General features: G+C 52.2%; 1 protein-coding gene across 2 annotated transcripts in view; it reads left to right on the top strand.

Annotated features, from left to right (window-relative positions):
* Positions 1-13,781, top strand: part of DRD2 (dopamine receptor D2) — a 76,590-nt gene that overhangs the window by 59,305 nt on the left and 3,504 nt on the right. For both annotated transcript variants that reach the window (XM_043870446.1, XM_043927248.1), the window contains 5 exons: positions 4,081-4,396; positions 9,702-9,811; positions 10,813-10,949; positions 12,105-12,295; positions 13,169-13,255. In XM_043870446.1, coding sequence (XP_043726381.1) covers positions 4,112-4,396; positions 9,702-9,811; positions 10,813-10,949; positions 12,105-12,295; positions 13,169-13,255 — 810 coding nt within the window. In that variant the 5' untranslated portion in view covers positions 4,081-4,111. The remainder of the gene's footprint in view (positions 1-4,080; positions 4,397-9,701; positions 9,812-10,812; positions 10,950-12,104; positions 12,296-13,168; positions 13,256-13,781) is intronic.

Here is a 13,781-nt window from a genome sequence, read left to right as displayed (position 1 = left end):
AGTAAGATGAGGCGTGAGCAAGACATGGTGTAACCCTGGAGATGCTTGCACACACACACACACACACACACACACACACACACGAACCGAACAGACACACACACACACACACACACACACACATGAACCGAACAGACACACACACACACACACACATGAACCGAACAGACACACACACACACACACACACACATGAACCGAACAGACACACACACACACACACACACATGAACCGAACAGACACACACACACACACACACACACACACACACATGAACCGGACACACACACACACACACACACACACACATGAACCGAACAGACACACACACACACACATGAACCGAACAGACACACACACACACACACACACACACACGAACCGAACAGACACACACACACACACACATGAACTGAACAGACACACACACACACACACACACACACACACACACACACACACACATGAACCGAACAGACACACACACACACACATGAACCGAACAGACACACACACACACACACACACACATGAACCGAACAGACACACACACACACACACACACACACACACGAACCGAACAGACACACACACACACACACACACACACACATGAACCGAACAGACACACACACACACACACACACACACACACACACACATGAACCGAACAGACACACACACACACACACACACACATGAACCGAACAGACACACACACACACACACATGAACCGAACAGACACACACACACACACACACACATGAACCGAACAGACACACACACACACACACACACACCTGGAGATGCTTACACACACACACACACGAACCGAACAGACACACACACACACACACACACACACACACACACACACATGAACCGAACAGACACACACACACACACACATGAACCGAACAGACACACACACACACACACACACACACACACACACCTGGAGATGCTTACACACACACACACACACATGAACCGAACAGACACACACACACACACACACATGAACCGAACAGACACACACACACACACACACACATGAACCGAACACACACACACACACACACACACAAATGAACCGAACAGACACACACACACACAAATGAACCGAACAGACACACACACACACACAAATGAACCGAACAGACACACACACACACACACACACACACACCTGGAGATGCTTACACACACACACACACACACACCTGGAGATGCTTACACACACACACCTGGAGATGCTTACACACACACACACACACACAAATGAACCGAACAGACACACACACGAATGGAGAATGTTCCAAAACAGAACCATGAGGCAATGCCTTGGCAGCCCCCAGGAAGGAGGGAGATGGTCCAGCCAGGAGAACTTGGGACAGATTCCAGGACAGGAGGATTCTGGGAGGGGCTTGCTTTGAAAGACATGTAGGACTGGCCAGTAGGCGCAAGGGAAAAGAAGTTTTCCAGGTACTTTTCTGATTTGTAGAGTGAGGATGAGAACTACAAGCCTTAGAGGTTATTTTGAGGGTAAATGAGATAGCATATCTAAAAAAGAAAAAAAACTTGGCAAATGATCACATCCTTTGCAGGCAGATGAAGCTGTCATCGTATGTAGGTTCAGAATTGTGCTGCAGAAATGAAAGTCTGGTTGGGCATGGAGAATGGGTGGGATGGGAGGGACAGGGGGCTGAAAGTCCCCAGCAGATGCCGCCGGCTCTACGGAGAGAGGAACCAGAGGTAGGAGCAGGGCAGAGAGACGCAGTCAGGATCGTGGGGGAAGGGAGTGTGTCTCTGACTTCTCAGGCCCCTGACAGTGCTGGGCACAGTGCTTTCTGCCCGGCAAGCTCGATAGATGCTGATGGAGTAAATGAATGGCGGGAGCAGCCCCTGCTGCCTGATCGATATAGACATGCAGGTCTCCTGCTGTGTGCTCCAAATGGGAAGAGGAGCCAGTGGGCTTTGCAGAGGGCAGCCTCCACGTGGCCCAGTGCTTCGCTCCCTTGGAACAGGAAGACTTGTTGCAAGGATGGCATTCCATGTCACTCCACATGGAATTAGGCGTTTTGCTTTCCCCTAAGAGGCTCCGGAGTGGTGGTGCTGGGTTGGACATCATCTATCCTCCTCTGCTGAGAGCTGGCAGAGCAGATGTGTTAGCGAGGCGAAGCTGGGCAGACCCTTCTCCAGGGCTCCCCTCTGACCCGTCGAGGCTGGTGTGCCCTCCTCCCTGATTTGGATATGGTACCATGTTCAGATCGATTGGAATAAACTGCTGGATTTCAAATCCATTCGGATAGCAAAACACCTGGAAGTTGTGGAGTTCTGTATGGAATGCCTTGAAGTACTGTTCATTTAGTTCCATTGTGTGAAATAGGAACACTTTTGTTAGCAGGAGAGCCAACTGTATTATGTGTGCATTATGTTTCAATCACAACCAAAACACAGGCTGTCAAGCTCATCCATACCTGCTGCCTCTGAGCCCCTCCGCTTTCTTTTTTCAGTAAGAAGCATCTCCAAGCCTCTCAGAGCCCAGTGCAGAAATCTGGAGTTATCCTCGTCTCCTTCTCTCCTGGCTTGCCTACCCCCACTCCCACCCCACATCTATTCAGTGACCAAATTCCATGAAATCGACAGGTTAGCTACTGACTCTGAACATGTCTCTCCATGTTTATTCCCATGCCATCATTCAGAGGACCACCATCTCTTACCTGAATTATAGTCACAACCTCACTTCCTGCTAACATCCCAGCTGACTGCACAGTCAGCAACCTTTCCTAAATACTAATCCAATGGAATCATTCCTTTGTACCTGAACTTTCAGGGACTCCAAGCTTATAAGACCCATTCTGACCCCACGAAGAGCCCTCTGGCTTAATTTTCCCCAGCTTCTCCATTATGCTCTACAGTTTTTTAGCCAAATAGAATTAATTTCTATCTGGGACCGTGTCAAGTTCCCTCTGGCTGGGGCGTATCCCCTGGACTCAGTTGCCCGGCTCACTCCTCTGTCTACTTCATCTCCGATGACGCCTCCCTCAGGAAGTCTTTTCCCTCTGAGATGAGATGCCCATTTCTCAGGGCTCTCAGTGCACAAAGGCAGAACCTCACCAGCTCTTTCTGGGGTCCCTGCAACCTCCCAGTTGGTGACCTGCCTCTCCACTTAGCAGCACCCTTCTATTCTCTGCACGGCAGTCAGACTCCTCTCTGAAAGGCAAATCTCATCATGTGGCTCCTGCTGCCCTTGAGGTCAAGTCTGAACTCCTAGAGTGATTTATAAAACCTTCCAGGATCAAGCCCATTGCAGCCTCCAGTTCAGCTCATTCCAAGCTCTCTGCGCTCCAGCTGCCCCGGATCCCCCACTATCCCTCTCACATGGCACCCACTCTCCAGCTTCATTATTTGCTTACCTGCTTCCTATGCCTGGACCCTTCCCCTGGCTCCCAACTGTTTACCTAACAACATTCTGCAAGTGTCTGTTGAACATCACTTCCTCAGGAAAGCCTTCTTTGAAACCCTAATCTAGGTTGTGTCTCTCTCCTCATTCCATTTTCTAATGCCTACCACTCAGACATTTAATTGCTTGGTTAATTGGCTATTGTTTCTTTTAGAATGTGAACTGGAGAACTATGTATATTTTGTTCCTGCCTGTTTCTGGCATTTATAGAACAATGTTCAATAAGCAATTACAGAATCAAGACAGAATGAATTCATATTTCTGTTCTTACCACTGGAATCTAGAATTTGTGTGGGGCATGGGATGTGCTTAATTGTTTGTTGAATAAGTGGGTGAATAAATGATCAGCTCTTTTCAAGCTCATTGATTTTATTATACTTTAAAAAATGGTACTTTCTCATTTGTCTTACCATCAGCAAGAACCTGCTAGCAGAAGAGTGGCAGCAGGCTGCAATGTTTCAAGAAAATCTGGGGATGCAATCTTAAAATCCTGAGGCTGGAGAATTCTCTTTTAACCTCCTGTGGTGGGTGTTAGCCCCGAGCCTCCAATGGGTAACTGCATGCTTTGGGAGGTCCTCCTGCTCACTCCCTGTGTCTGTTTCTCCTGGCCAGAGCCTGGCCACCCAGTGGCCCCGCCGCCCCCATGGATCCGCTGAACTTGTCCTGGTATGATGATGATCCAGAGAGCCGGAACTGGAGTCGACCCTTCAACGGGTCCGAAGGGAAGGCCGACAGGCCCCACTACAACTACTATGCCATGCTGCTCACCCTGCTCATCTTCATCATCGTCTTTGGCAACGTGCTGGTGTGCATGGCTGTGTCCCGTGAGAAGGCGCTGCAGACCACCACCAACTACCTGATCGTCAGCCTCGCTGTGGCCGACCTCCTGGTGGCCACGCTGGTCATGCCCTGGGTGGTCTACCTGGAGGTAGGTCTGGGCCCCTGCAGAGCTCTGGCACCTCCCCCGGAGATGCTCCTCACTGGTTCCCATCCAAGGAGGAGTCCAGCCTCCTCACTGGTTCCCATCAAGAGTGTGCCTTCTCAGGTAGGCCCTCTCTCCACTCTGGGCTCAGTCTCACAAAAATGAGTGGATCGTCTCCTTAACAGTCCTGGCTACAGGTTATAAGGTGCTTACTAAGTAAATGCCAGGGGCTTCCCAGGTGGTGCTAGTGGTAAAGAAACTGCCTGCCAGTGCAGAAGATGTAAGCGATGTGGGTTTGATCCCTGGGTCTGGAAGATCCCCTGGAGGAGGAAATGGCACCCCACACCGGTATTCTTGCCTGGAGAATCCCATGCACAGAGGAGCCTGGTGGGCTGCAGTCCATAGGGTTGCACAGAATCGGACATAACCGAATCAATTGAGCACATGTGCATGCAATAACTGTCAGGCCTCACGTTAGTCCTTCAAAGACAGCATCTCCCCACTGAGTCTTCACAGCATCTTCTAGATGGTGAGCTGGATGGTCGGATAACTTAGGTGACTTCTCCAGCCTCACACGGAGACTGGAGCCAGGGCCCCAGAGTCGGTTCATTGGGTCACGTGGAGAATGGGAGTCATTGACGAGGATCCCCGAGGACAGCAGAGGCTCGTGCTCCCAGGCCTGATGTCTTCATCCCTCTCCCCCTGACTTCAGAATGGGGGCGGCGGCTCCACACTCTCCTCTCTGCCTCCCCACCGCACTGTGTGTCCGGGATCTCGAGGTTGAGGTGGCTGTGAACTGTGCTCCAGTTCCTTTCTTTAGGAAGGGCCACACAGTGACCCACTGCTCGGCTGGGGACAGAGCCTACCCAGCCCGAAGCCCCCACTGGGGGCCAGGAGCTACCGGGCTCTTTACAGACCCACTCTCAGCAAATACTCCTGCTGCTCCTGAGTTGATACCATTCTTCGCAGTTTAAGGAAGGGGAAACAGAAGCTGTGAGAAGTTGCCTGTCTGTATCCAGATCACACAGCAAAGGGAGATCACACTCTGGGATTCCCAAAGTGGGGCCCCGCTTCCAGGAGGACACTGTCCAGAGCTGACAGGTGGGAGGGTCTAGGGCAGTGGCGTGGGCACAGGCTGGTCCTACTCGAGAAGTTGCCTGTCTGTTTCCAGATCACACAGCAAAGGGAGAAACCTCTGGGATTCCCAAAGTGGGGCCCTGCCTCCAGGAGGACACTGTCTAGAGCTGACAGGTAGATGTGGGAGGGACTAGGGGACTGGGGTGGGCACAGGCTGGGTGCCCTTTTCTCTTCCCAGGGTTCTGGGGTTGTGTCTGGCTGCATGGGAAGCTGGGCAGGTATTCAGATGCCAAGGTCACTAAGATCTCTGTGTCATGACCTTCTTGCCCTGGATGCGAGGGGAAATTACCTGTGCTGTAGAGGCAAGGCCCTTCCTGGGAGGGAAAGGCTTGCACCTCTCAAAGAAAACAAGAAACGGTTGTGGGTTGAGCAGAGGAGACATCCAGGAAAAGAAGCAGAGGTGGGAAGGGGAGGTTGGTCCCTCTGTCTCCATGTCCCCAGGGCCTCCTGTTGTCACGACCACAGGGAGCTCTGGGCCATCACTCCCCTGGTTTTCTCTGGCATAACCCGGACAGGTTGTAACCTTCAAAGTGACCTGAATGTTAAGAGAGAACCAGCAAGAAACAAACAGTAGAAACAACACAACCTAAAAACGCACAGGGACCACGGACCCGGCATCCGGTTCCTCCATGATGGCACGTTTACGGGGACCCCAAGCCTCAGTCTGTCCCACATCCTGTCTGAGGGCCTTGCCCTCTGGAACACTTTTCTGATTCTTAGGGCTATTCCCCTCCTGCTCCCTTGTAAAGTGGGTTCCCAGGTCACACACCAGTAGGCAAAAAATGATGGGTAGCTGGCCAAGCAAGCAACTTCTCTGTGCCTGGTCTTCTCATCTACAGAATGGAGATAATCACAGTACTTACGTCATAAGCGTTGTTTGAGACTCACGTGGATTAATATACGAAGAGTACTTAGAATGGCAGCAGGCACATAATAAGCAGCGTGTGAAAGTAGCCATGATGACGGTGATGAAGATGAAGGTGACGATAAATTGTCACACCCCCTCCAAACTGAAGGACCCTCCCTGTGGCCAGGCAAAGAGATGCCCTCTTCCAGAGGAAGGCATGCTCTACCCAGGGCTCTGGGCGTGGGTTCTGGGGCTTTCAGACCCACCATCCCTACCCAGACCCTCTAAGGCAGGACCCAATGTGTGCATTAGGGCACCTAGGAGTCTTTAAGTCCTTCACACGGATATTTTAAACATTATCTGTTCACATTATTTTAAAGGCGAAGCTCAGAGTTTCAGGGGAGAGAGGAGAGTGGTGGTCAAACTCTTCCATCAAAACAAGAGCTGGACAGTGGGCCTTGCTTACATGACATCATCTCAGCTACTTATTGTCCCTAGAGAGTGTCCCAAGTGGAGGCTCACCCCATCCCAACATCCTGTTAAAGCATTCTCTCAGCCTATACTGTGTTCTCTCCAGAAGGTGCTCTAGTTGTCCAGAATTTTCCATCCGGTTCCATCTCCAGGGATGTTAAATCCTATGATAACATCAGCCGGCACCTGGCTAGGTGGGACTGGATGTGCATCCTTTATTCTGCTCAGAATAAGGAAAGGCACGCTGGCTTTGGAGTGAGAGGACCAGGCTCCGGTCTTGACCCTACCACTTTGCATCTGGAGAAGCTGAGAGAGGAGAGCCAGGGCTCCGTTGCCAGCTGTGCTGTTTCAACCTCACAGCCGTTTGAAGGGAGGTTTGCTGGGTGCATTTTCCAGAAGAGCAGATGTAACAGACTCAGATCACAGTTACTGACATAGTCAACAGCCACAAGCATCTTCGGGGCTGGGGTCTGAGGCCCCGGCAAGGCCATTACAGTGGAATCTGATGGAAATGACAAAGCCCGTTCTGCAGATCCCAGCCTCATGTGAGCAAGGATGTTGATGAGTGTTGTCAAAGGTTCCGAGGAAACAGCCCTCGAGTGGGACAAGCAAACTTGAGGGTCCGTCCTCCCTCTGCTACTAAATCACCAGGAGAGCCTGGACAAATCTTTTTCCTTCCTGACCTCGAATTAGTCTACCTGTACAGTTACAATCGCTCCTTTCCCACTTTATGCTTCTCTAGTGCTCGTGTCAGCCGTGTCTAGACTAGATATGCTTATCTAGTCAGCTGTGTCCAACTCTGTGACCACATGGACTGTAGCCCACCAGGCTCCTCTGTCCATGGAATTTTCCGGGCAAGAATACTGTAGGAGTGGGTTGCCATTTCCTCCTCCAGGGGATCTTCCTGCTCCAGGAATCAAACCTGTGTCTCTTGCTTCTCCTGCATTGGTAGGCAGATTTTTTACCACTAGCGCCACCTGGGAAGCCCTGTTTATCTAAGGACTTTTCACTTAATTTTCTCCTCTTTTGACAAACTAGATGGTCCCTTCCAAGGCAGCTCGGGAGAGAGCATAGGATGTGCTGCCCCAAAAACTTGCTTCAAATCCCCGCCCTGCTGCACATGATCTGGGTGTACTCCAGAGCTTCACCCCTCATCCAGGAGTGGGCATAAGCAGCACCCGCTTGTATGAGCTTTAATTTACAATAAATGAGGTAAAGTGCTTGCGGGAGATGTTCTATAAACAGTGACTACTGACACACTTTCTTGAGCCTTTCCCCAACCTGCGTTCTAGAGCAGCTGTTCCTGGGACCTTGCAGGAAGCCCCCCTCCCACTTCTTCTGTGCTCCAGGAAACCCTTTAGGGACAGGGGTTGAGAGCTCCCTAAAGACTTTGTCAGGATTTTTCACTGTTGTGCCCCAGAGTCTAGGACAGAGCTGGACACATAATAAGATGCTCAGTAAGTGTCTATTAGAAGTAAGGAAGGCAGGGAAGAGGGAAGGAAGCGAGGAGGATGGAGGAGACGACCCTGATATCTCAGACCTAGGTTGCCAGGGGGGTGAGAGCAGCTTGGAAATACTGGTCCTACCCTAGGAGGACGTCAAGGTGGGGCACAGAGCAGGTGTGCCTGGGACTCTCCCAGGGGTGCCTTAAAGGTAGACTCTGTTGATGCCAGGGAAGCCCCTCCTATCCCATGCCCCCCACTCTGGCCTCGTGCCTGCCTGGCCAGTGCTTAGATACCCTTGCCTCACGTGAGCCCCAGAGAGGGCAGTGCCAAACAAGAGGCTTCCTGTCTTCCAGGGAAAGCTACAGATTCCTCCATGCACTGCCCATCTCTGTCCTTAATGCCAGCAATTTGTTTTACGCCTGCGAGCGGCTAAGAGGGCAGCGCTGAGAATCAGCTTTGTATCTAGCCCTGCTGTGCACACACAGTGGCCACTGCTCTGCTCACATCGCCAGGACAGGCTTTCCTGCTCCTCCTTCTCCAATAGGTAGTGGCCCAAGTTGTACCTCCCTGTCTTGACTGTCCCCAGGGATGGAGCTGCTCCAAGCTTCCACAGCCGCCAGGGTAGCCTGCTAAGTGAGTGGGTGTGTCTGTATGGGTAAAGGGGAGTTATGGGGTGGGGGTGTGCATGCGGGGTGTGAGTGTGTGTGTCAGGCAAAAGAGGAGTGCAAAATGCTTGTGTCAAAAGCTGGACTTCTGGTTCTGCACTGAACCAGGGATGATTTATTACACGTCTTCCCCAGCCCGTTCTGTTCTTCCGAAAGCTTCCCCCTCTTTCATTCTCCAAGTGCAGCGAGGAGCAGAAATGTCTTCACTGTTTCATAATCACATCCTCACTGTTGTTCTTCACAGACACTGAGTCTCAACTCTGTGCCATACCCCATGCTGCACTGAAGGAGCAGCCCAGCCCCCACCCCCAGACGCCTGGGCCAGGGCCGGGCCAGAAACTGAGCTGGAAGGCCTCGGGCGAGTCCCCACCCTTCTCTGGGGCAGTTTCCCCATTGGTAACATGAGATTCGTAAGGTTTTCACACAGAGGTTTTACAGATGAAGGTTCAAAGCTGAAGCACTTGTGCAATTCCATCTTCTTTCTTCTACCAAACTTCTTGGCATAGAATGCATGGCCTTACCTGTCTAGGAGGAGGGGTGACCCAGGCAAGGACCTCGGACACCCACGAGCACAACTCCCCATGGCAGAAAATTGCCCCTTTTCTCCCCAGGCTGGAGACCCATCACTGAGACCCATCAGACCTCAGCTGAGCTCGTCACCCCAGGAGACCTGCCCCAGGAGACCCAGCTCTGGTGCATGAGCCAGTATCCTCTGCTGTCCACCCATTATGTTGGTTTGTCTCCAGGTGGTGGGCGAGTGGAAATTCAGCAGGATTCACTGTGACATCTTTGTCACCCTGGACGTCATGATGTGCACAGCCAGCATCCTGAACCTGTGTGCCATCAGCATTGACAGGTGAGCCCAGCCAGGGCGGGAGAGGTGACCCAGACCATTCACCGTGTGGGCTGCCCTGCCTCTCCTGCAGGGTTAGGCCCTGTCCACAGTGCTGAACGGCTGGCTGTGTGCCTGAGTCCACCTGTCTGTATGCATGTGTGTGTGCATGCGTGTCTGGCTGGCAGAGGACAGACCTCATAAAGGGAGGTGTGTGTGGACAACGATGCTACCAAGAATCCCTGGACAGAGATCAGCATACAAGACAAAGCGCTCGACCTGACAGCAGGAGACCCTATCACTTCTTACTTATGTGACCTTGGGCAGACTGAGGATGTTCTTAGAACCCGAGTTTCACTGTCTAGACACCAAGATGATGACACCTGCCCATGTGTGACTCTACCGTCAGTTGAGCATTTTGTGTCCTGCACAGGGCACCTGGCCAAGGGGACTCGGGCTCTGCTCATTTTGCTAAGTTCTACATTTGGAGCCTTTTACTAATTTGCACACACAAGTCATATGGGCTTCCAGAAGCCCTGGCTCTCTGCCCTTCACAGGATTCTTGGAAGATGAATGGAGCTGATGTCAGAGAAGTGCTGAGCAGAACCATGTGTGGCATCATAAACAATTACCGTTGTTATTCTTTTCTGCTGAATGAGACCTAATCCTTGCTTTATGGGGCCCAAGTACCAATCCATCAATAAACACTTCTACCCTCCATGTGCCCAGCACAGGTGCAGCAGGTGCAGTTTCAAAGGTGCAAAGACCCAGGCCATGGCCCCTCAAGAAACCTAAAATCCAAGCAGGGAGACTGGAGTGGTAGACACAGTCTAGGATTGAATGGTAGCCTGTCAGTCATTAAGCACTTGATGAGTGTCACCAACTTCCTTACTAAGTCCGGGACAGGAAAGGGTTGAACAGGAGGGAGACCAATTTTCCATCCTCCCAAAGTGGGGTGTCTCTGTGGAGAGAGGAGTCCCTGGGCCTGCACCCCAGACTCAGGGCCACACCCTGTGCCCTTGCAGGTACACGGCCGTGGCCATGCCCATGCTCTACAACACACGTTACAGCTCCAAGCGCCGAGTCACGGTCATGATAGCCATCGTCTGGGTCCTGTCCTTCACCATCTCCTGCCCGATGCTCTTCGGACTCAACAACACAGGTGAGTCCTGCCTCTGTCCTCCTGGGGCTCAGCTGGCCCCTGAGGGAGCTGAACCCTGGTGTGGATATGGGTGGTGGCCCACCAAGAGCCTGTTCACCACCTTGGACTGAAGCCAGGCTGAGTCTCCTGGGTCAAGGTGACTCAGATCTCCTGGATTTTTCCTGGTAAGGTCAGAGAGGAAAAATGGCTTGGAGCACAATGGTGTTGGGTGAGGAATGGGGATAATGTTTAGGGAGGATGACTGGCGATTTTCAACTTTGTTTATTAAATTGGAGTCGACCAGACAGCCTGGCAGACTGCATGTCTGTGCCTGTCTGTTTGTGTACACCCAGGGTGGGAGGCTGCTGGGCCTCCATCACCTCTGATAATGAAGCTGCAGCCCCAAGGGCTAGCCAAACCCAGGCCAGGCCTCAGCCACCTGGAGCAGAAAAGATAGAAGGAAGTAAGAGCCCATTGTGACTGGGTCCTGTGTGAGGCAGTCAGGAGCATCTCAGACAGAGAAGGCACAGCCTCCATGAGGGAGGTGACATAATGCCAGCGTGCCTCTGGAGACCATTACTGAACAGGACACAAGGAAGACTCAAAAGCATGTGGTTCAAAATCTAAGTGTTGTGGGAATTTCAAGAAGCAGGAATGGGGCTAAACATGCTTGAATTCATCTGGAAAGAGGCCCTGGGAGACAGCACAGTCATCTGCCAGATCTGACAGGGAACTTGGAAAGACAGTGGAACAACAGGTTCAGCAAAGAGGACCAAGTTGTCTTGTTCCTAAAATTAAAAGGTATCAGATCTACCCCGCCCCGCCACTCCATACACAGGAAAAGCTTCAGTAATAATCTACTTTTTAAAAATTATTTTCTCCTATTATTTTTTCCAAAAAACCCCATGGCTCCACTTGTGCGCTCCTGAATGACAAAACGAATGAGGAAGCAATGAGGGGTTATTAATGGAAACGCTTGGAAGCAGCTTTTTGTTCATGGTTGTTTTTAATACTCCGATTTGCAAATTTGTTTACATCTAACGCTTCCAGGCCACCTTAGGCATCTAGTCCTACTCTCTGTAACATTGCTCCTTGGCGGCAGGAAGGCACTGTAGCCCCCGGTTGGGGGCCCCCGCTGACGCACCCATCCCCGGGGCTTTCTCCCCCCTCCCCCAGACCAGAATGAGTGCATCATCGCCAACCCCGCCTTCGTGGTCTACTCCTCCATCGTCTCCTTCTACGTGCCCTTCATCGTCACCCTGCTGGTCTACATCAAGATCTACATCGTCCTCCGCAGGCGGCGCAAGCGCGTCAGCACCAAGCGCAGCAGCCGGGCTTTCCGCGCCAACCTGAAGGCCCCGCTCAAGGTCCCGAGACCCCCGGGGCGACGCGGGTGGGGGGAGGGCTGGGGTCCAGGCTGAAGGAGCCACGAGGAGGGCAGATTTCAGAGCTGGGGCCTCAGTGGGCAGCTTGAGTCTCCAGGACGGGGAGGTGGGGAAGGGGTGGAGGCCACCCGGGAGGAGACCTTTGCCGGAGCGCAGCAGCTCTTGGCGCCCGGCTTGCTCCTCTCCTCTCCTTCCTCTTCCTTCGCTCACTCTAGCCTTCCATCTCCCTTTCCGGCGCTCGGATGCCTTCATCCCATCTTCTTTTCTGTGCTCCGTCCTCTTACGCTCAAACCTCCCTCTGCTCACCTGCTGTCACCTGCTTCCCTCCTCTGCCCCCTTTGCATTTCCACCCTGTGTCTTGTGACTTCTTTCCCACCCCCCACCCCCCACTCAGCCCTGCCAGAGGAAGATGGTATGTGGGCACAGAAGGAATAAGAGCGTGGGGCTTAGACACATCATGTTCAAGTCCTGGCACTGCTGCTTTTTTGCTGAGTGACCTTGGGCAAGTTGCTTAACCTCTCTGAGCCTCCGTCTTCTCATCTGTTAAATGTGAATCAGAATACCGATCTCACAGGGTGGTCTTGAGGATTCAGCGTGAGAGGGACTGGGCATGCCCGGTAGGGTGCCAGAGCCTTAGCAGGTGCCACGTAGAAGTCAGAGTCCTGTTGTCCCTCCTCCTGCCCACCTCGTCGCATCACACTACCGGCCTTCAACCTTGCCTTAGTTGCCTCCTCAGGCCCCACCCTCCTAATCTCTGCCCTTCTCTGAGCTCCCATGCCCAGTCTGACTACCCTGCATTGGGTTTCTGTCCCCACCCCCTCCCCATCATGACCCATGTGCTGGCTCACTCCACAGGCCAACTGTACTCACCCTGAGGACATGAAACTCTGCACCGTAATCATGAAGTCTAATGGGAGTTTCCCAGTGAACAGGCGGAGAGCGGTAAGTGTTCAGGTCAGGGACCCAGAGCCCGGTCTGTCTGCCTCCAGGGAAACGACCTGCCATGGTTCTCAGAGACCTCACCAGCTGGTCCGAGGGACAAGCCCCTCCCAGGACCCCCCACGTTGCCTCAGCTGAGGCCAGGCTCACCACACACACTTGTAAGCAGGCATGGAGCAAGACAGCTCAATTAATTCTACAGGGCACAGAGAAGTACCCTTAGTGCAAGGAGGTGGATGGGAGAAAGCACTTGGCCATATAACAGTAATATTAATGGCCATGCCCATTAATTGAACACCTACCATCTTCCTATTTTCTCATCAAGTCCTCACAGCGACCCTGAGAGGTAAGTCTTATTGATCTTGTGGAACTTCATTTTACAGAAGACGAAACAGAGGCTCAGAGAGGTTAGGTAACTCACCCAAGACTAAACAGTTAGCGACAGAGTGAATAGCTGAGCCCAGACCTAAGTGACTCTCTGAAACCCATGCCCATGTTCTTTTTACTTGCACATACCGCCTGACAGACA

The sequence above is a fragment of the Cervus elaphus genome, chromosome 1 (assembly GCF_910594005.1).
Source record: "Cervus elaphus chromosome 1, mCerEla1.1, whole genome shotgun sequence".
NCBI lineage: Eukaryota > Metazoa > Chordata > Mammalia > Artiodactyla > Cervidae > Cervus > Cervus elaphus.
This window is presented reverse-complemented; position numbering and strand designations above follow the sequence as displayed.